The 22417-nt window shown below is 39.8% G+C and overlaps 1 protein-coding gene across 1 annotated transcript in view; it reads left to right on the forward strand.

Moving 5' to 3' along the window:
• Positions 1–15197: 15197 nt before the first annotated feature.
• OTC (ornithine carbamoyltransferase) overlaps positions 15198–22417 on the forward strand; it is a 62329-nt gene continuing 55109 nt past the window's right edge. The window contains exon 1 of the mRNA XM_002913474.4: positions 15198–15424. Coding sequence (XP_002913520.1) covers positions 15348–15424 — 77 coding nt within the window. The 5' untranslated portion in view covers positions 15198–15347. The remainder of the gene's footprint in view (positions 15425–22417) is intronic.

Here is a 22417-nt window from a genome sequence, read left to right on the forward strand (position 1 = left end):
GTGGTTGAGTTCCAATTTCAGAGCGTTGTGGTCTGAGAATATGCATGGGATAATTTCAATCTTTTGGCATCAGTTGAGACCTGTTGTGTGTCCCAGGACATGATCTATTCTTGAGAATGTTCCATGGGCATTAGAATAGAATGAGTATTCTTTGGTTCTGGGGTGTAGTGTTCTATATATATCTANTATATATCTATGAGGTCCAACTCGTCGAGTATGGCATTCAAAGCCTTTGATTCTTTGCTTAGTTTTTGCCAGGGTGTTCTGTCTATTTCTGATAGTGGGGTGTTGAGGTCCCCTACTATTACTGTGTTCTTATCTATATGTCTCTTTATTTTGGTTAAGAGTTGGCTTGTGTATCTTGCTGCTCCCCTGTTGGGGGCATATATATTTATAATTGTCATATCCACTTGTTGAATACTTCCTTTAAGAATAATATAGTGCCCTTCTGTGTCTCTCTCTATGGCCTCTAGTTTAAAATCCAGTCTATCTGACTATACCGCCTTTTAAAAGAGCGCAGAACAGTGGTCTTCAAATTTTTTGGATCGCACATCACTTATAACCAACAAGAAGTCAGAAGATACACAAGCTCCTTAATGTGGCCCACACAAATCAGTTTTCCTGGGTATACACCTAGTACTTGAAGCTATCAGCTGGTGTGCAGAATCCGTGAGTAGTTTGAGGGATGAATCTCCAAAAAAAGTAAAGACAAAGAATCGAGGAAAACTACCCAGTAGAAGCAATACATGTGCACTGACATATTTGTCTGCATGTACTACTGTAAGACTATATTACGTATATTATAAAACATACATGAAAAGGTTTCAGATAATCTGATAAAATCAAAATAACTAAAAGTTCTAACATTTGCTTTGCTCCACCAAAATGGATTGTCTTGAGCATCTCCTGGGGAACACGGGCCTCAATTTCAAAAATAAGCTTGGAATAGCATGGCTTTGAATTGTGGCTTTACCACTTCTTAAGTGAGTCATCTCGGAAAGTTGCCTACTCCTTGCCTCTGATTCTTCACCTGTTAAATCAGGAGAATAGCTACTAATTGGCAAGACTGTATGGTTTAAATGAGATTCTGTGTACAAAATCTGTGGTGCCTGGCTTCCAGTAAGCTCTTCACATATTGTTTATACTTTCTCCCATAACTTTAATTCCCAGTGTTTGTTTCATGGTCTGTGTTTTTAGAATTTCATTACTTTGTACATACTCTTAGAATGAAGCCGGAGGCAGCCCTGCAGTTAGGCTTGGTGCATCTAGATGGAGCTAGATTAATAGCTTTTTCATGCTGCATCGTTCCAAACATGGTGCAGCTGTGTCTCTCTGACAGCGAAGAAAACTGTAGAGGAGACATGTGGAAAAACCTATGTGCCTTTTCCTTTGTGTAAAACACCATAGGACTTGGGCGAGAGAGAGGGAGGACTTAATGACTGTCCAGACACTTAAAAATGAATGGCCTGACTGTTCAGCAATTGTATGTCTATGAACAGAAGCTTCCTTTTACATCAACTGTTAGCCATTGCCCTTTTTGATTGGGGGTCAGGTTTGAAGACTCTGAGTGGATTTTGAGCTATTTTTATCTATGGCTTTCCATGGGTGACTTTTTCCTAACAGAGTCCCTTGGCTACATTCAGTCTCATTTATTACCATTCACTGAAAATTTCACCTTTGACCCCAACTCTGGTCTTTTGCTCCTTCTTTATCCTCCTGTCAGAATGCTAAGTCTGTTGGGTTTCTTTGACACAAAGTTAACCAGGAAATGATGGCATATCAGTCAGGTTTCTGACAAACAGATGACACCCTCTTATTAGGATAATTGGAGAAGGGTTTATTTACAAAGGAACTAATTTCAAAGGGTTGGAAGTGGGTTGGGGCCAGCACAAGGCATGGTGCAAGGACCCAGGGCTGATTGCTTTGACCCCAAAAGATGAAGAGATGGTGAGCTTATTAGAACTTGGAAGGAGAGAGAGTTGTGCAGAGTAGGCCACTTTGGGAGGAACAGTGAATTTCTGTTGAGGAACCCAAGGTGACCTCTTGAGAAACTATACGGATAAATCTTTTGATGTCACTCTACTCTCTCTCTCTACTCTCCAGCTGAGGTTCCAATGACCAAATCCAAGCAGAAGCTAGAAGACACGGGAGCTCATTGATGTAGCCCATGCAAATCAACTTTCCTGGGTAGATATCTAGCACTCGAGGCTATCAACTAATGCAGAGAATCAGTGGGAAGATTGGGGAATGGGGCTAGTAAAAGAAAAAGGCATAGATCAAGGAAAGCTACCCAGCAGGAGCAATCTGTCTAGGACACCACTGCTAGACAATGCCACTGCTTCCACCACGCTTCTAATCTCATTGTCCGACACTTCGTCTTTTGGCCACATTCTCGAGAATGTCCTGGGTGGAAGCATCCAATTGGCCTGGGCTAGTTCATCTACTAGTTCACCCTCTTTGCCAAGGGCAGAGAAGACAGGGAATATTGCTTCCTTTGGCTTCTTTAATGGGAACTGGGCTGCTGCCTTCTTTCAAAACTCACACATTTGGGGATTTCTAGAAATATGGAAAGAACTCAAAAACAAGACAATTCTGTCTCATCTTAAAAAAAGACAAATCTCCATTAACAAATGACGTCCTAGATAGCCTTTATTAATCTGCAACAGTAAGACTATCAGCAAGAGTAGAGAGATTTGGTTTTTATTTCCAGTTCTCTGCTTGCTTGCTCTCTCTCTCTCTTTCATTTGCTTCCTTCCCCCATTTCCCAATCTTAGGAAGTTCCCTTTATGTCTCTAAATCTTTACATAAGAGAGCAGGAATAAGATTTTTAAATCTGATTGGGGGTTCAAATGCTATGCAGCCAGAAAAATGTATATATTAGCCCACCCATAAAAATGTATATAAAATGCCCTAATCAGTGTTTTCCTGATAGAACACCTAAACCTCTTGGGCTGTTAATACCTAAACTACATTGAACATATATTTCTATCAATACAATGTTGGTGTTTTTCAGCTGCTATTCATATAGGGAACACTTGTGTCCAGTCTTTAATCTTGCCCCTTCCATGTCCCTAATCATCTGGCCAAACCATTAACAACTGCTTATGAATTCCTATAGATCCATGCCTCAGGGCTTCTCTCCCTGCAAGTTAAATGCCAGTCAAGGTACTCTATTTGAAGTTTTGCCCACTGGGAGCATTTCCCTTCTTTACTCCTTGGACTCAATATAGCTACCCAATCTACAATGAATCTTGAACTGTTGAATCCAGACCAACCCAAAATTACATCTCTCATCCTTGATCAAGCATCCTTTTACTCTATTCTCATACACAATTTCCAGAGTTTTTTTCAATATAAACTAGAAATCCAGGAGTTCTTTGCCCTCCTTGGCTTCTGACTTTATCATTGACAATCCCCTCCCAGAATTATGGTGAGATCTGACAATCTTGGGAATTGGTGGGGGAGGATGAGGAGAACTGCCTTCATCTTACAAAAGTATATTCAATCAAGGGAAGAACAGGGTCATTAGACAAGGTAGGAGAGATTTCTTGAGCTGGCAAGGGAGAGTCAGTGAGAATGATGGGTTCAGCATGCTTAGGGTTCTCTAAATCTTCTAATATATTTCCATGTGAATTTTCCAGTTTTCAGTCTAATCCAGATAATGCCACGATATGCACCTCTGAAACCAGGGCTGTGAATACTCCTGATATTGTAACTCATCAACACACAGGATCAAACCAAAGTCTGAGTTTATCTTTGACCAGCTCAGATCTGCTGAGGCAGATGACTTTTTTCACCATTATGCTACTCATTATAAGAAGAAGCTACCTCATTGGCTGTCACTGTACTCTTCATACCCTTCACATGCTTCTCCTTAAATTGTACTCTCAACCAGCATTCCAAGTGACCATAAGCAATTGTTTAATCGGACGTTTTGCGCTGTATTTCTAAGGGGAGGTTTTAATGTCTGTCAACCAACCCTGATTTTATCACTTTTCCCTGAGGGGCAGTTGCCTGCAGCTTACTTTGTGGTACCAATTCCTGAATCAGACAGAGTTCTTGCAGGGGAGTGCAGAAGAGGATTAGTAGGAAATCATCAGGGAATCCATAGAATTAACAGAGGATCTGGAGAGGAATGCTTGGGCAAAGGGGGAAATTAGGGAGGTGAGGCAGCCAGAGATTGGGGGAGGATGTTGCTGCTGACTTCATTATAGTTCACAGCCACCACTGGGCCTAGTCACTGTGGCAAGAGAGTGTTAGCCATAGGACACAGCCAGAACGGCTGGTAGATTATAGCATTGTAAATCTCATCTCCCTGGCTCTTTTTCTTTAGTCCTTCAAGATTCAAAGCCCCAGGTGAGAATGTCTGCTGGGTTATGTGTCCATGACCTGGCTTTGCAGGGGGTGGAGGAGGGAGGGAAGTTTTACACTAAGACTCAACACTAAGATTCGCACAATGAGAACTAGAGGGGGTTTCGCATGCTGGGCAGATAAGACCCCTCCTTTTCTGTCAGTCAGTAATGGAAAGAGCTTTCCTTAGCAGTCGAGAAGCTGTTTTTCTATTTCCCGTTCTCTCACTTGCTTTTTCTCTCTTTTTCCCTCCTTTACCTGACTTTGAGAACGTCACTGTACATTCCATGATCTCAGACCTCTCAAGAATCTAGTAAGGAAGATACTATGCTTACGTTAAATGTTTAATAAATGCACAGCTTAAAATCTTTCCTTTTTTCTGATGAGTAGTTCTAAATGGTCAGTTTGACCCACTTTCTCATTGTCTATGAAACTTCTACATATATCAGCAAGTCATAATATTTCTGGAATTCCTCCTATGACATTAAATATTGAAGCATTCTAACCTTACTTGCCTTTTGACGTTTCATGTTGATTTTAATAGCTTCCCCATATCCCCCATCCAAGTTAAGAGGCGTATAAAAATCAAGGTGAACCTTAGGGAGAACAGTGATAAAGGAAGTTCATATTCCAGGAGACCTTATGGTCTTATCAAGGTTCATACATCAGTTTTACTTCAAATCTCTTATCTATCTAATTATTTTACCACTTTGATTAAATGAAGCTAAAATTGGTATTGATGAAAAGAGAAAGCACAAAGAAGCAGATAAGCAAATAATTGAACGTAAATAACTTTTAATTATATTTACTTAATAGAGTTAAGGAAGAGTGTCAGGTGCCAATATTACTTTGTTAAGTGAAAGGGTAGTATTGGGATGAAAAAGAAAAAAATAGCACAGAATGTTCTGAAAATTATGATCAATTTCAAAATTGTTAAACACTTTTATATGAGTTGGGTTCCAAAACAACCCTGAATCCTGGTTTGTGGAATATGTCCAGAGCCTCTAACGGAAACCCAATTCTTTGGATCCTTCACTATGTCTTAGTCATTTGTAGAATCATACTGAAGTTCCCAGGCTTCCCCAAACACAAAGAAATAGGTGGCCTTCCAGGTATGGCAGTTACACCTAGCAACTTCAAAATGTTGTCCCATTTGGAATTACAATAGGAAAACTAGCAAATAGCTTTCACTTTAAGTTGATCAAACAGTTTCTTCTAAACTCAATAATGCATTTAATCTTTGCCCCCTACCTAACCTAAGGTTACCTGGATTATTTATCCTCTGTGTCCAGTGTCCTGCTGTTATGACGCATGATGCACAAAAACACCTGGTAGTGGGCGCCTGGGTGGTTCCGTCGGTTAAGCGTCTGCCTTCAGCTCAGGTCATGATCCCAGGGTCCTGGGATCGAGCCCCACATCGGGCTCCCTGCTCAATGGGGAGTCTGCTTCTCCCTCTCCCTCTGCCCCTCCACCCTTCTTGTTCTCTCTCTCTTTCTCTCTCTCTCAAATAAATAAATAAAATAAAATAAAACACCTGGCATTGATATAAACTAACTCACACAAGACATGAGATGTGAACAGCACATTCATTGCAGAAGAAGAGCTTGTGGGTGGGGGAAGAGTCAATCATATCGTTGGAAACTAAAGGTGATCATGATGTGTTATTCTCATATGAACTTTGCAAAATGTATTGCTGATGTCTCCAGACTTTTTGTGTTCAATTGATTAGGGACACTTACTTTAGAAAATCGACTGGATTGTTTTCATGTCCCTCCTTGCTTTGAACAAACAGGCAATAATTATACATTTTAACTGGCAAAAAGAGTAGTCGCTGGGGTAGCAAAAAGATTTTATGATTTTTTTTATTACACTGTTTCATTATACAGGAAAGCAATGCTGGCTGTTGGCATTTACAGAGTCCTTTGTATTTTCAAAGCACTTAATCATTAATTACTTTATCTTATTTCCATCTCAAATGGGATATGTTGATTAGCATGGCAGGGTTACAGAAGGAAAATATCATGAGGCAGTAAAAGATTAGAAACATGAAAAGTTAGTTGAAGTACTGAGGGAGAACAAAGTCCCTGGTTTTCCCATCATTGAGGGAGAAAAGGAAAAGAGAGAAGAAAACACATCATAGGTCCTCACTGAGAAACACTGGTTTTATTTCTTTCTTATTTTTGATTAGTTTAGAGGACAATGGTGGAAAAAAAAAAGCAAGGTGCACCTCTCTTCTATTTCTAGGAAAGTGACTATAATAAACCAACAACTGGGGTAGGGTGTGGGGCCTCTCACCGTATGTTCTGATGCCAGTAACTACTAAAAGCTAACATTTGTTCAACACTGAGCTGGGTAGACTACTGCAGTACGATACAGAGTATCACATTTTGTCTTCACAACAAAATCATGAGACAGTACCACCAGTTAACAGAGGACAAAACAGGTTTAGAGAGGCTGAGGAATTTGCTCGCAATAAATAGCTCTTCAACCGTAACTGACTTTGAAATCTCTGAATTAATTCTCTTTGTACGGCTTCCCAGATGATTAAGATTATTCTTTAATGGTAATACACTGGGGAACTATAGAGGATAAGCTGGGAATCCATGAACTCCTTGGTTCTTTGGAAGAAAGGATGTTGAATTCCAGTTGAAGAATCCTGGAGGGTGGAATGGGTCATGGTGAGTGCCTAATCCCCTGTCCCAGACTCCAAATAGTCAACAAAGCTCCAGGAAAAAGGCTTGTTTCTTTGTCACTTTAGAGACAACATTCTCATAGTTTATCTTCTGGACCCTGGTTAGGTCCCATCTTTATAGACCACAAAATTGTTACCAGTAGTGCAGCCTTAAAAAAAGAAGGCTATTGTTTAGCTAGTCACTTAAGGTGAGGGCAGAGCTTAGAAGATATGGTCAAATAAAACAATTACTTAGAAGATGTGGTCAAATGAAACAGTCACGAGCAGATAAAGAGGACTTCACAGGTAGTATCTGGAGAGAGGCACCAACCACAAAGAGGATTTCATCAAGAGCCAGAAGAGGGTGGGGAAGGCATTCACAAAACAGTGATTTTTGAGGACATCCAGGAAATGTGCCCTGGGCTCAAGGTGAGAATATTGCCATGGAAATTACTTTTGGGACAGTGCTTCTAGACCAAGTGCTGGGCAACAGGAAGCAATGCCAATAGCATCACAGGGCCCCCACATCACTCAAACTCTAGAAGTATCTGGCCGTCCTAGGGAGCATCAGGTATGATTGTTCAGGCCCTTGGTGGACTTTGAATCTCTGTGATTTCCCTGTTTGCTTAATGCCTGATAGCCTTTGGTCTGCTAATAAATCTCCTTTATGCACAGATTGACCTCTGTGCTTCTGAGGGGAGGAATCGGAATCAGCCTATTGGGAAAGAGACGGCTCTAGGATTCTGGGCGAGAGCTTAAGCAAATAAAAGGGCACCCATAAAAGATAACCTCACCTTTTGCATCTCATCTGCCTCTGACACTAAGGTTGGATCATTAACCATATTTATTTGCTCTTTTCCTACCTCATAAATTGTGCGTGCATTTCCTAATATTGCCCTCTAAGGGCAGAATTTACCAGATCACAAAACAAGGAACACCAGGTAGGAAAACTTGAGATTTCTTTCCTTATCTAAGCTTTGAAAAATTTGAAGTCCTGCTTAAAATCACCAACTGCCAGAGTAAATGATTAACAGAAGAGTGACTTCAATGGAAATGTGATTTTATGACGAGAGAAAAAGGAGATTACACTTGAATTTGATAATCAGCTTTTCATGCTCTGGTTCAGAATTTGGGTTTTCATGTAGGACTCTTGTCTACCTTCTTCACATGCCTCAGTTGAAAGGATATGGTGGGAAAAGAGGTGGAGAGGGGATCAGAGATAATCTTCACTGATTTCACAATTTCCCCTAGGGCCTGCATGTTTGAACAAATACTTAGCAGTGATGCAGCAAGAAAACACCCCTGAATCAATATTTTGACAAAGTCCTATTACTCTCTGTTAATTAAAAACTAATTTTCAAATTCTCTGTAAAGCAGGAGCTCTGTGGGTATATATATAAATGAGAGAGAAAAACCGCAGCCAGCTGATGGGTGATTTATTTCACCATCATAATTCTAATTTATTTTCTATTGTCAATTCCCATGCATATCGAAGCCGCATAAAAATACGTTCTTACAATAGGACACAGCCTTACAGTTCACAAAGCATTCCAGGGACATTAACATAAAAGGATTTTTTGGATTCTTCAGCAAATTGGATATGACCTAGGACATAGAGGGCTTTTAAGGAAAGGGAAAACGGATTCCTATATGCCCACCCCTCCAAACCCTCAACCTAAACTTCATACCTCAGACAAAACTTAACTCGGAATGGATCATATATCTAAAGGTAATTTGTAAGGTTACAAAACTTTCAGAAGACATAAGAGAAAATCTTTGTGACCTTGGCTTAGGCAAAGAGCTCATGGATACAGCATTGACAGCATAGTCCATAAAAAGAAAAAATGGTAAGTTGAACTTGATCAACATTTAAAAATTTGTTCTGCAAAAGACACTATCAAGAGAATGAATAGACAAACTGCCGACTGGAAGAAAATATTTGCAAATCGCATATCCAATAAAGATCTTGTATCAAGAAATAATAAAGAATTCTCAAAACTAAACAGTAAGAAAACTAATGACTCAATTAAAAAATTAAGTAGGCATGTTGTATGAAATGTAGGAAAGCAGTTGTTCTCATCACAAAGAGAAAAATTTTCCCTCATTTTCTATTCTTTTTATTGTGTGTATATGAGAAGATGGATGTTAGCTGAACCTATTGTGATGATCACTTATCAACATACGTGAATCAAACCATCATGCTGTATGCCTTAAACATATGCAGTGATGTATGTCAATTATTTCTCGATAAAACTGGGAAAAAAATAAAGTAGGCAAAAGATTTGACAGACACTTCACCAAAGAAGATATATGGATGGCAAATAAGCACATGGAAAGATGCTCAACATCATTAGCTTTTAGGGAGATGCAGACTAAAACCTCAATTAGAAACTACTACATACCTATCTGGATGGCAACAATGAAAAATACTGACAATACCAGTGCTAGCAAGGACACAGAGCAATTGGAGCTCTCATGCATTACTAGGGAAACTGCAAAATGGTATAGCCACTCTGGAAAATATTTTGGCAGTTTCTTCAAAAGTTAAATGTATACCTACCACATAATCCAGCCACTCTACTCCTAAATATTTACCCTAGAGAAATCAAACTTATTCACACAAAAACCTATATACAAATGTTTGTGACAGCTCTATTTATAAGTTCTAAAACCAGGAAAAAACCCAAAGTCCTTTAATAGGGAATGAATAAACAAATTATCACACACACACACACACACACACACACACACACACACAGAGGAATACTATTCAGCAATAAAAAGGAACAAACTAGTGATAAACACAGTAATACAATGAATCTCAAAGGTACTACTGGAAGAAGCTAATGGAAGAAGCTAATGTCAGAAGATTACATTCTGTATGATTCCATTTATGTTACATTCTGTAAATGGGAAAAGCATAGGAGAGAGAGAAAAGATCAGTGTGAGAGGAGGGCATGACTACAAAAGAATTGAAAGGGGAACTCTGGGGGGAGATGTAACTGTTGCATGTCTGATTGTGGTAGTGGTTACACTCATAGCTCTGCACCAAAAAAAAAAAAAAAAAGAGAGAGAGAGAGAGAGAGAGAGAAAGTTAAGTTTACTGTATGCTAATCAAAAAATTTTTAAATTACACAACATATTAAGTATATTCATTTAATCAAAATTTTTAAAAATGAAGATGGGGCGCCTGGGTGGCACAGTTGGTTAAGCATCGGACTCTTGGTTTCTGCTCAGGGTGCAGCACCTTGGTGACCTCAGGGTCATGAGATTGAGCTCTACATGGGGCTTCCCGCTCAGAGCAGAGTCTGCTTGAGATTCTCTCTCCCTCTCCCTCTGCCCTCCTGTTCATGTTCTCGCATGCTCTCTCTCTCTAAAATAAATAAATCTTTTTCAAAAAAAGAAGAGAAAAAGAGTATTGTTTTTGTTTGCTGATAAGGAAACTGACTTGCCCGAGGTCATTCAATATATAAATGATAGGTTCTGAACTAGAACCCACACCTTTGAAGGACATTATTATTTCCTTGTTGTTATATGAGAAATAAACCTTTAAAAACCTAAGTCAAATCACGTATTAGTTAGCATGCATTTGGTTATGACAAAAACCTCAATCCAAAGTGACTTCAACAAAAAGGACATTTATTATTTTATATAACAAGGTGTCTAGTGGTAGGGAGGTTCATGCAGTTGGTTGATTTTGCAACTCAATGATGTCATAAATGATAAAGATTCCTTCCTTCCTGCACTCTGGGAAACCACAACTTCATTCTAAGGCTGCTTCTTCTTATGGTCACAGGATGGCTTCTGGTCTTGCTTCTCCTCATGGTCTTGGGATGGCTTCTGGTCTCAGATAGGGATACACGATTTTTTTTGTTCTTATCTAGCATAAATTAGAGTACCAGAAACAATCCCACAGAGCTTGTAACTAAAGTGTGTACTGCACGCAAATGCTTTATGTTTCTTAGGATCCTAAAGATTCCAGACAACCAGCTATAAAAAGTATTTATGTAATTAGTAACACTGAAATAAACAGTTTCTCACTGCGGTAACAGCCATATGTCTTATTTGTGCAGGGCTGAAATTTGCAATAGATCTTTGGCGATAGCTATGCCAAGGCTCTTAGACACTGTACCTCGTGTTTGGTTGCATGTTAAAGTTTCTCAAGTAGTGTAATAGCTCATTTTGTAAAACCTTTATTTAGATAGGTGAGGACTCTGAGGGTCTTAAGGGAACCAAGTGATTTGGCCAAATTCACTATCTGTTAGCAACCCAGCCAGAGGTCACGTTTGATCTTCAAGCATCCTTCCCACAATTCTTTACATCACATTGATTCCCCCTTCAATGCCTGGACTTCACAAGGGAAACAGTAAGCAATTTCAAAGGAATATTGCAAGTTCATACATGATGCTTATAAGCTTTAAATGTCAAGAAACTAACATTCTTTATATCCTCAATGGTAACATTTGGCCATTTGGAATTTTAGACTCAAATGTCAAGTGACAGGATAAACTTGAAATTCTGGAGTCTCATTAACTTTATCATCTCCCTTCTGTCAATATCCTATCAATTGTTCTGATAGGTGGATCTAATCGCTAAATCTCTCTTGCATCCATCCTGTTTTCTATTTCCACATCCCCAGTATGCGCTCATGTCCTTGTTATAGCACAATAACCTTTGTCTCTTTGCCTCAATTTTCTGTCCACGATACTTCTTACACAAAGCTGTTGGATTGATATTTTCAAAATACAATGCAGATAATAACATATGTCCACCTGTCTGCCCCAGCTCTAAAACTTTAGTAATCTTCCTTTGACTACAGATTAATTTCTTAACCTCATAATCTGGCTTTCAAGGCCCTCAACAATCTGGCTCCAATATTCCTTTCCAAACCTAGAGAGGATTCTCCTTTCTGGGTGGGAGTCACAGGTAGTGGTGTGCTCACAATGGCTTGCAAGAGCCAATCTTACACCTCTCTTCCATGTTCAGTGATGTCACTTTGGTAGCCTGAATCTGGTCGTGGTGGGAGCATTTACACCACACAAATCAGTCAATGCCACAGATCAAAGCTTTTTTTCTTTTCTTTTCTTCTTCTTTTTTTGAGAGCTGGTTATTAAACATCTACTAGCACACTACCAGTTTCAAGGTAACCAGGGCTCGATCTGAGAGTGAGGGCTCCATATGGTGTGGGGAACAAGGATGTTAACACTGAAAGCCCAGGTACCAAATAAGAGATAAGAGGGTCTGCAGAAATAGAACACAAAACAGCATTGAAAAATTGTTGAGAAGGTAGATCTGGGCAAATACTGAGTTCCTATAGAAGCAGATATTGAGAAAGGAATTTGAGGTCAAGTGATTTATTCGGAAGATGATCCCAGGAAGCACTGGTAGGGGAACAAGGGAAGGGAGACAAGGAAGGGATGGCAGCCAATACAGGGTACACTGATGAGCAGGTTATTCCTGTGGATAATCAATGCTCAGTCCCACCAGGGCCCTTTAGGGGATTGTGTAAAATATGCCTCATGGTTGCCACACAGGGGCGAGGGAGTGTCTTCAGGCAGACAGCTGTGGGTGCTCTCATTAAGAAGCGGCAGTTACATGGGGCTCTTAGACACTGCAAATGGGATACAAACAGGACATGGTTTTATGTTTTTCATTATTTCCTGGGTGGTAGTGGGGCTTTATTTAAATGGTCAATGAGGAGGTGGATTCATCACTGTGAAAGTTGTTGTTACCCCACACACCCTATTTAGTCCTTCCTCTGGGTCTACTCACAGATTCCTTTCTTTGCTGTAATATCCTTTGTAGCTTCCTCCAGTTTTGACAACTCCATAATTCTTCCCAAGTCATCAGAGATCATTGCCACCTCCTCCAGGAACCTCACCTAATCCCTACCCCAGCCCCCAATGATGGAAGCTGGATGAAGAGCAAGCCAAGCTGGAGGTCCCATGGTGCCTGATGCAAGGAAGCAGAGAACAAGCCCCTCCCCCTTGGTTAGAATGCCTGGGGTCAGGGAACAGAGACAAATTTGTCCTCTGGAGTCATTCCAAATGGTTGACTCCCTTTCCATATGGGAAAGTACGCATCATTCCTGTCTATCATTCTATCTCACAGAGCCCAGAGACCCAGCCTGCTACAGCTGCACAGCTGTTGTTGGTGGAAGAGAAAAATGAGTGAATGGAGGGCTGGGTAAGCAAAAATGAAAACCATGGTGATGACTGAAGTTCTATTCTGCAGAACGAGGTAGGGAGCCTAACGAGGCAGTTGACGTGGAATTAGAGGAGTCACGGTGTTGGGTCGGTAAAAGCCTCTGGATGAATTCTGAGGACTAATGTCAAATCCTGTAAGGTGCTTTCCCACTTGTTACCCGGATATCTTGTCTTGTGAGATTCAATGAAGTTGCCTCTAACCTCCTCCCACTTGTGGTGCAGCTTCTCTCTTCCAATCTCGCTAAAGGTTATGAGTAGTTTCCATTTTCTTAGTCCCCTCTGGGGGACTGAGCTCCTTCCTCCATAGAATTACAAGGGTTTCTCAGTTGCTTTGGCATCTCAGAAGTGCTGCCCCCTTTCTGAACCACAGCGCGGCAGACACTTGATTTCTCCCCCAGCACTGCTAACACGAGTTGTTTGTGTAGGTAGCACACTTAACTAAGATACAGGCTTTACATTAGCATGCCCTTTGAACTCTTTTCTCTCAGCCTCACTGCAACAATTTCACTCTCTGAAACCTATCCAACAACTGGCTTCTTTTGCCTCTTCAAAAATGCTTTACAGTCTTTTCCCACAAAGCAGCCATCTCTTCTCCCACTTGGAACATTCACTCTATACCTTCTTACCTTTGTACCCTTGCAAACACTTGCCTCCACCTGGAATATTCTTTCCAGAACAGAAGATTTAGTAAAGGTTTGGACATTTCAGTCTTTCCCTCTCTGTTTCACATCATTCTTTGTAAATAGAAGGGAATAGCATCAAGATTTATTTCCTTGCTGATATTAATTATGACATCACAACCATCCCTGCCCTTGCAGTAGCCATCATTGATTTTTTTAATTTCATTTTTTTAGATTTTCTTTTTTTATTATTGTTATGTTAGTCACTGTACAGTACATCATTAGCTTTTGATGTAATGTTCCATGATTCATTGTTTGCGTATAACATCCAGTGCTCCATGCAATATGTGCCCTCCATCATTGATTTTTAAATAACACCTTTTTTTTTTGCATTTCATAAACTTCTAGCAAGTGCTTACCTGGGTTTGCTAAAGTTGTATAAATTGATCAGAAGAGGCAGCCCCCCACCCCTTTCCTTCTTTCCCTGCCTCCCACCCTTCCCAGCTTAGATACTTTCTCTTTGTTATGATATGGCAGCACTTTATCTGGACCTCTCCTATGGGTCTGTATTATGGATAATTATTTACAAACCTTATCACCCTTACTGAAGTGTGAACTCTGTGAGAGTAAGATCAGCTTCTTCACTGAAATTCCAGCCTAGTCCAATATCTGACACAGGATAGATTTTGAAAATATCTGATTTAAAACTGTGGATGAATGAATGAATGTGAAGTGTTGGATGACCCCTTAGTGACCTGGAGAGGCTACCAGGGGAGGAGGAGCATATGGTACTCTGCCCCCACTTCTAATGATTGTGGGTTCCTGCTAGAATAGGCAACCTCTAGTTTACTGAAGACCTACTATATGCGAGGCGCAATGGGAGCTACGGGACTGAGATCTTTTTACTAGACCACTATCCCCACTCCAGCTTCTTGCCACCAAAAAATAGCTCTAGGGCACTTCTTTCTATTTGTTTTTGTGGGAAAGCTGAGACTTAGAGTTACAAAAGTAATATCTCTGGAAATACTCAGGGATGTCATGTCTATCTCTGGGTTTTGCACTGATGATTCACATTTTCTGAAAGGGTTATTTCTATGTATCTTCACAGCAGCCGGTACTGCAATGCCTTGCATATATTATACACTCAATGAATACTTGTCAATTGATTTCATACAAGTATGTGACAGCGTAAATATATTATGAAAAATGAGGAGTCTGGGCACCAAAAGAATCTGGATTCCTTCTAAACACACACACACACACACACACACACACACACACACACAGAGTGGTGGAGCTTGGCTTAAAGTTCAGGTGTTCTGTACCCTGCCCTGCAGTATCTCTCGCCAGGGGAATTTGATAAGGTAGTTGAAGGGTGATCTTACCTTTGCTCTCTCACTGCAACCGAAATCGTTCTTAGCTTTTAGGTGTACCTCATTGTCTACGTTGGTGAGGCGTTTCCAAGAGCATTAGAATCATCTTTTTCATTATCAAAAGAAGATGCTGTTTAATTTGAGGATCCTGTTGAACAGTGCAGCTCTTAGAAACGGTCACAGTCTCGTGGTTCGAAATTTTCGGTAAGTGATGGCCAGAGATTTGAGTCTGACTTGAAAACCATGGTGATGACTGAAGTTCTATTCTGCAGAGGAGTGCAGCCTGAAAAGGCCTCTTTCTGCAGGGTGTAGTGCCAGGTTCTGCCCTTATTTGAGACAGCGGTCTCTAATTCCAGCTGGGCTTCCATTTCTCAGTCATCTGTAATCAGATTTCATAGCAGGTTGGGGGGGGCGCTAACTTGGGCAGATAAAACAGACTAAGTGTTCTTGACATCTTCCGTTTGTGTACATTTTAAACGGGCTACTGGCTGAAGAAAATTAGAACTAATTTACAAAGGGCCTTCAGCTTGTATTTGGTTTGCTGGAAAATAATCTATCATTCTAGGGAGTGGGGATTAATCAGTTCTCTATTAAAAAAAAGACCCCAAATAACAACTGGATAAATATTGACAAAGTTGCTGCAAAGGAGCCTTAGGTATGATGAGGATAATGATCTTTTTTAAAGTAAAATCCACATTTGAAATCTATCCCGAAAATATTGTTAGCATGTGAAAGGAGGCTGTTTCCAATGAATTCATTATAAAAGTGACATCCTGCTTACAGGATTAAAGTGCAGTGGAAGGTGGCTTGGAGTGTCTGTGGGGAAGGGGATGGGGATAATAAGTTAACCAGGGAAGGAAGGCCATAAAATGTGCACATCGTTGCCAGAAAGCTTCTGGTAATTGCATGTTAACAATCACATAGAATTTCCCCAAAGACTCTTTACAGCCAACCTCCAAACAACCTCATTGACTTCCTAAAGGGAGAAGCTTCTAGTCTGAAGTTTTCTCCCACAGTTAGGAAGGAGACCTGTGACAGTGGCTCTCCTCTGGGGCCACCTGGCAGCTCTGGACTCTCTGGACTCTACCATGAGCACCATTTCTTTGGTGAACAGAAGACTCTTGGAGGCCAGATGACATTGTAAATTACACTGTAAATTAAGCCTGTAGTGTTAGACCTAGATGGGACTACAGAGCCACAGAATACTAGCCTTCTCTTATTTTACAGATAAGGTCAATGAAGTCCAGACAGATTATGGTGTTTACCAGTTAGTACTAGAGTTAGACAACATAACCCAAGAATGTGGAGGAAAGCTCAGGTTTTGGAGTCTAAACTAGATTCAAGTCCTGGCACCACCACTTGCTGGCTATATTGACCTTGAGCAAGTCACTAAACTTCTCTGTAATGTTGCTTCACCTATAAAAAGGGAAAAAAGTAATATCTGCTCTGTTTACATCATAAGGTGGTTCAACGATACATTTAATAAATACTCATTGAGCACCTACTTTGTGCCACACTCTATGCAAGGTGTTGGAGATACAGTGGCAAAGAAGGTAAAGAAGGTCTTTCATACCAGACACATGAAGTCACAGTCTAGTGATAATCAGTGAGATAATGTGTGTGAAAACTGTAAAGTGACAGACAAATGTTCATTATTTTATTATTCCATCCCATTGAGTTACATCAGATAAAAGTATGATGAAATTTTATTCCATAGTTTTTAACAAAGAATCATCACTGAGCTGAAAATAATCAACTGAACGAGTAACCAAAGCTTGGAGTTTAAACTTATACTCTTCTTTGAAAATTACAGTGATGACTGATTTTTAAAATAATGATAACAAGTTCAATTCTTGCAAGTAAAGCCCCTTCCAAATATTTGGGCTTCTTTGGTATTTACTAATATTCTATTGTCTATACCCAATAGCCAGACTGTAATTCACAGAGTCTTGGTTAGCCATCTCTCAGAGTGAATGGGGGCTGAGGCAAAAGCACGGCTAAATCAGCCCATATCTATACCTGCTATTTGAAAATATAAAAGCCTCGAATCACCCATGTCATTAGAAACTTAAGAGCGTAAGCCTCTCGTGAAAATGGGATAATGTTGACACGGTGTTATCTCATGTCGCACGGGTATTTTTTTTTCCAACTCTTTTAGTTAGCTATGCTACCTGCCAGTGAGACGAACTCAGAATTGCTGATCTCCAGTAAGACCTCTGGCTTTTGATGACCTCTCAACAGCAGAGAAAAGCTCCCTGTCAACCCTGCCTGTATTGTACTTTTACTTTGATTTTCAGCCTTCCACCGAGATTCGAGCTCTTTATTTCCCCCATCTCTCTTGGGAAAGGTGGAGAGGCCGTGCTACAGAACATACCGCGTGATCTTAACACTAGAGCCTAATAAGAAATGTGTGGTTAGGGTGTGGCAATGCCACAAAACAGGGACTGCACAGTTTTGAAGTGAGCAGCCGTACCACCATGGACAGGATAAAAATAACAGCTTAAGTAAGGCTGAAGCCATTCATGCAGGCTCCCGAATCAATCATTTTTAGTCAATTATTATTTCTTTTTTTCTCCAAAATCAATAGGATCAGACACCAAGACTGCCGAAAACACCCAATCCATGGGCTTTTCATCTCACAAACAAGGCTCTAGAGCCTGGCAGTGTTTGGATAATAGACAGTGTCCCATGATTTGTTGCCTATTAGGGAAACCACTTATAGCTTTTCAAGAAACCACTAAAAAAATCTTTTTTTTTTATCAGAGAAGACCAATTTGTAATTGCAGTTCAATTTCATCTCACAAATAGAAATTTCTTCAGAGAATATTGAGCTAAGCCACCCAATTTTGTGGAGGTTATGGATTGGGGTGGAGATGACTGGTTTTCAGGTATTTCATTCCAGACCTCTCTTAAGGGCTTACATAACTCATTATGCTCCCTTCATCCCACACATATACTATCTCTACACGCATGGACACACAGATGAAGCAATTATAGGCCATCCGTGATCTTGCCTAGAGGAGAGAAAACAGTCTTCTTTGATTATTCACATCTTCCGTCATAGCTGGAAATGCCTTCTTAAAAACATATTTCATAACTTTAGCAAACTATACAAGGTCTGAGATCAGGCATGGAACCAGGTCATGATGTGTCCCTTGGCCAACAGTAAAATTTGGGTCTATTTCTAGTTTGTTAGTTTTAGTAATTTAGTGATTTAATTGAGAAGAAGTAGCAGCAGATACAGATTTTCAACAGTTTCAGGGTTCCAGCCCTTTAATAGCATCTGCACAAAACTAACCCTCTTCAATTTTCAGATGACAGGAAGTCGCACCATTTTAGGTTGACAATCTCAGATTCCTTAGAAACCACCTAGTCACCCAGTTACAGCAGTGACTTAAACCACCTATGAGCATGTGGCAACAGTGAGAAAGGTTGCAGGTCAATTTTTAGTAAGAGACTATTATTATTGTTGTTAATGGAGTAAAGAAATTTGGAATAGTGTTTTTTTTTTCAAATCAGTAGGATGAGATTCAAGGGTTTTGTGAAAATAAAGTCACTCTCCCTTGTGTGCATTGCAGTATGACTTCTTGAGATGGCAAGAAAGGGATGAAATTAAAGGCGGGTCACTGAGAATTCAGATGGCTCCAGTATTGCCCATGAGAAATCTTGCGTTTATAAACTTCACGAGTGTTGTGGAAGACAAAGACAAGATGGATCACTGATTTTGAGTTGATTTTCTTAATTTTTCAGATGAAGAATTGAGGCCAGTGATGGAAAATGATCTTCCCAAGGTTACAGTTGAACTAGAACTAGAATTGGAATAATTAAAACCACTGTCCTTTTTATTCTGCTGCTTTGATTATTTTGATCCTTTCAAACTGATCAAGATGGCCATTCTACCCTTGCACAATCTCCTTTTTAAAAATACAGCCAAAATATCTCAGTAAAGAAAATAAAAACACCAACAAAATATGCCTTAAAGGTTGCACCAATGTGCAATGTTAAAGAAACACAAAAATCTCAGCCATAAGGCCCACTGACTCCCTCTTATGCCTCCAGAAGATAAAGTCTTCATCACAAATTTTCCACAGGGATCAAAATACCATTTAACACTGAATTTTTTCCTATTCTGGCAAAGTCTGTTTCTGACTGATCACATTTTACTCAAATCAAGCACTTTCTCTTCCAACAAAATACAATTATACAAGGGAACACATCCAGATCTCCTCCCGTGCTCCAAATAATTTACCAGAGTTGGAAAATGCAGACTCTTGCAATGAAAGGTTTTATTCTGCCAATACAGAATATGCTTCCATTTTCTAGCTAGAAAGATATTTGGGTAAAGCTAATACAAAGGTCTACTATTACCTTGGCTTAACTTCTTAGCATTTGGTGATTTGGGGTTGAGAAATGTCTGTAATTATTTTTTCAAGGGATAAAATAAATGTAAGGAACTAGTCTTGTCTTTTTCAAAAGCTCTGGCTTTAACCAGACTGCAATGACAGTTTTGACAGAAAATCTGTACATGGTTCCCATTGTTTTCTCCAATATTGTATCCTCCCTATTGTGTGTTGGCTGAAGAATGATAATGTGGTTTAGGTCTGGTTTACCAAGGAGACACACTGAAGTATAAGGAAACCAAGTATTTTATGGAAACACTAAAATAGTGATTCTGGCCCTGGTTCAGGTGCTCCAGAACCAGAGTAGTCTGCCTCCAACTGAGGCATAGGGTATCTATAAGAACTTAGAAGCCATTTGTGCCAGTGCTTTGAGCTGGCTAATTTGAGTATGGATTTATCACCAGAGAGCAAGAAATGCTTGATACAGACCAGGAAAAAAGGGGGCCTGTGGCAGAGGCATTTCAACATGGTACAATTGTGGAACTTTTCTACTTTTCTTGAATTTTTAAATAGCTTAGGAAACAGGTGTGGCAGCTCCATTTCAGAGCCAAGGGGAGGTCTATGAGGAGACAGTAAACAGGATAGGAACTTAAACTTGAACCATTGTGTTTGCTTTCCTTCCACTGATAAATTTTCCTGGTTAGTTCTTGATATCTATGAAAAACAGCTATTTTTCCTATGCAAACATTTCCTGCCCCACCTCCTGAATAGAATCGAGAAAGGTGGTGACTACTCTAATGATTTTCCAATGGTGAACAGTACGACTCCCTTTCACTGGTTGAGATACAATTTTAAAAATTTCCAGGATCTACCTCTTTGCCCGTTTTGTCCCCAAGAACCCTGGGAACTTATTCTGTACAAGAGGGGCTCATGGACAGAGGGAACCAAAATAGTGCTATAGTTTACTGTGACTGTACTTTGGATTTGGCTCTCATGGTGCTATGGGCAAAAGTTTGTCCCACCAGGTCCTCTCTCCAGTTTTTCAGGTTTTTGCCCTTGACTCAGACTGCTGTACCTGAGATTCCAGGTTATAACGCTCTTGTTTCATGCGCATATGTCCAACTGTTGTTCCCAGGAGTGTAAATACGCTACAAGAGTAGTTGAGCCCTGGGGAATTTCAGCTTTAGCAACACGCTAGGCCACAGTCAGTTTTCCTCCATGACACTCAAACCTTGTGTTCAGCCTGGGCCACAGCCCATACTTGCTTTTCCCTCAACATTGTCTTATGGGGGCTCTTGGTATCTTTCTTTTGCAATCAGAGTTTGATCAGTATATTGAAAATCCACGATGGCAATTTTCTCTAAATTCATTCTCAGAAATCTGCTGAATTCATTCTTATACAAATTGTTCTACTTCTGCCCAGAGACATAATATCATTCATTCATCCTTTTACCTAAGAAGTATTTATTGAATACCTACTATATCCCAGACATTGCAATAAGTACTGGGTACATATTAATAAATAAAATAGGCAGGATCCCTGCCATCATGGATCATATAGTTCAATGGGAAGGTAAAAGTAAGTAATATAAACGGGCATGTAAATAAATATTTAAAAACTGTGGTAAGTATCATGAACAAATGAAGGCAAAATAGAAACTGCTTAGTACAGTCAGGGAAGGAATCTCCCAGGAGGTGGTATTTAAGCCTAAGGATGAGAAGGAGCCAGCATTGAGAGCTGAGGGAATAGTGTTCTGGACAGAAAGAATGGTATGTGGAAGAGTCCTATAATGAGAAAGCATTTGGAGGACAGTCAGTCCTTCCTTTGCAAGGTCCCAATATGCAGGAATTTCAGTTAGTGCAGTTGAGTCAAATAACAACCGTCTTTCAAGTATACAGTTCAAGTTTCAGCTGGCATAGTATATTAATTGTGAGTAGTTCCATAAAGTAAAAACCTCATTGCTGGCGCTTTTGTACACAAATCACTATGTAAATAACAGCTGCACATCATGATCAGTGACCAGTCGCATCAAGTTTTGGTGATTGCTCACTGTGCATCTGTTATTCAGTTTACATACAAACAGCAAAGACTATAGTTGCACTGCTTTTTTTCCCAATGACAAACTGATGTACCATTTTATAAAAATGAATAACTGAAAGGAGGAATTGTCTGACAGAGACCAAAGTGCAGCAGAGAAATAAAAAATAACACTGCCAGCTACATTCGAATCAAATGGGAATGCATTTATAGAAGAAATAGCTGATGGTGGGACTGTTGACTCTGCTACTGTTAGAGAGGCTCTAGCTATGTAGTCAGAGGATTTCAGTGAAGACAAACTTACCGACTTAAATGAGCAAAGTGGTTGTGTCACAAAGTATAAGGATGTGTTCCAGAGGAAGTGACACCAGCAAAACACTTATACATTCAAGGAATTATCAGAGATATTTTACATATTGAAAGTACAAAGGATAAAATTTTGGAAGCTGACCCAAACTTAGAATGTATGGCAATTCACCAAAGCATGGACAAGATGTTTACTCTGTAACATATGCTATATAATAAGAAGACAGCATGATAGCTCAAACTACTCTTGACAGTTTTCACAAAAAATAAAACACTGTAATTCTCAATATGTCTAATGTTTTAAATTGTAGTGTAATAAGTATATTTGTTTCACTATTTTTTTCATTTCCCTACACATTTATAACTGATAATATGAGAATGCTTAATGTTTTGACAAAAAATTAAGTCACAGAACAATTGTGATTTTTTTTCCAACTTACTAAGATTGCTCTGCATGGTTGCAGATTTAATGGTCACTTACAGTCCCACACTACCATACAAAGCCAGAACGAC

Source organism: Ailuropoda melanoleuca, chromosome X (genome assembly GCF_002007445.2).
Source record: "Ailuropoda melanoleuca isolate Jingjing chromosome X, ASM200744v2, whole genome shotgun sequence".
In the NCBI taxonomy this organism is placed as follows: domain Eukaryota; kingdom Metazoa; phylum Chordata; class Mammalia; order Carnivora; family Ursidae; genus Ailuropoda; species Ailuropoda melanoleuca.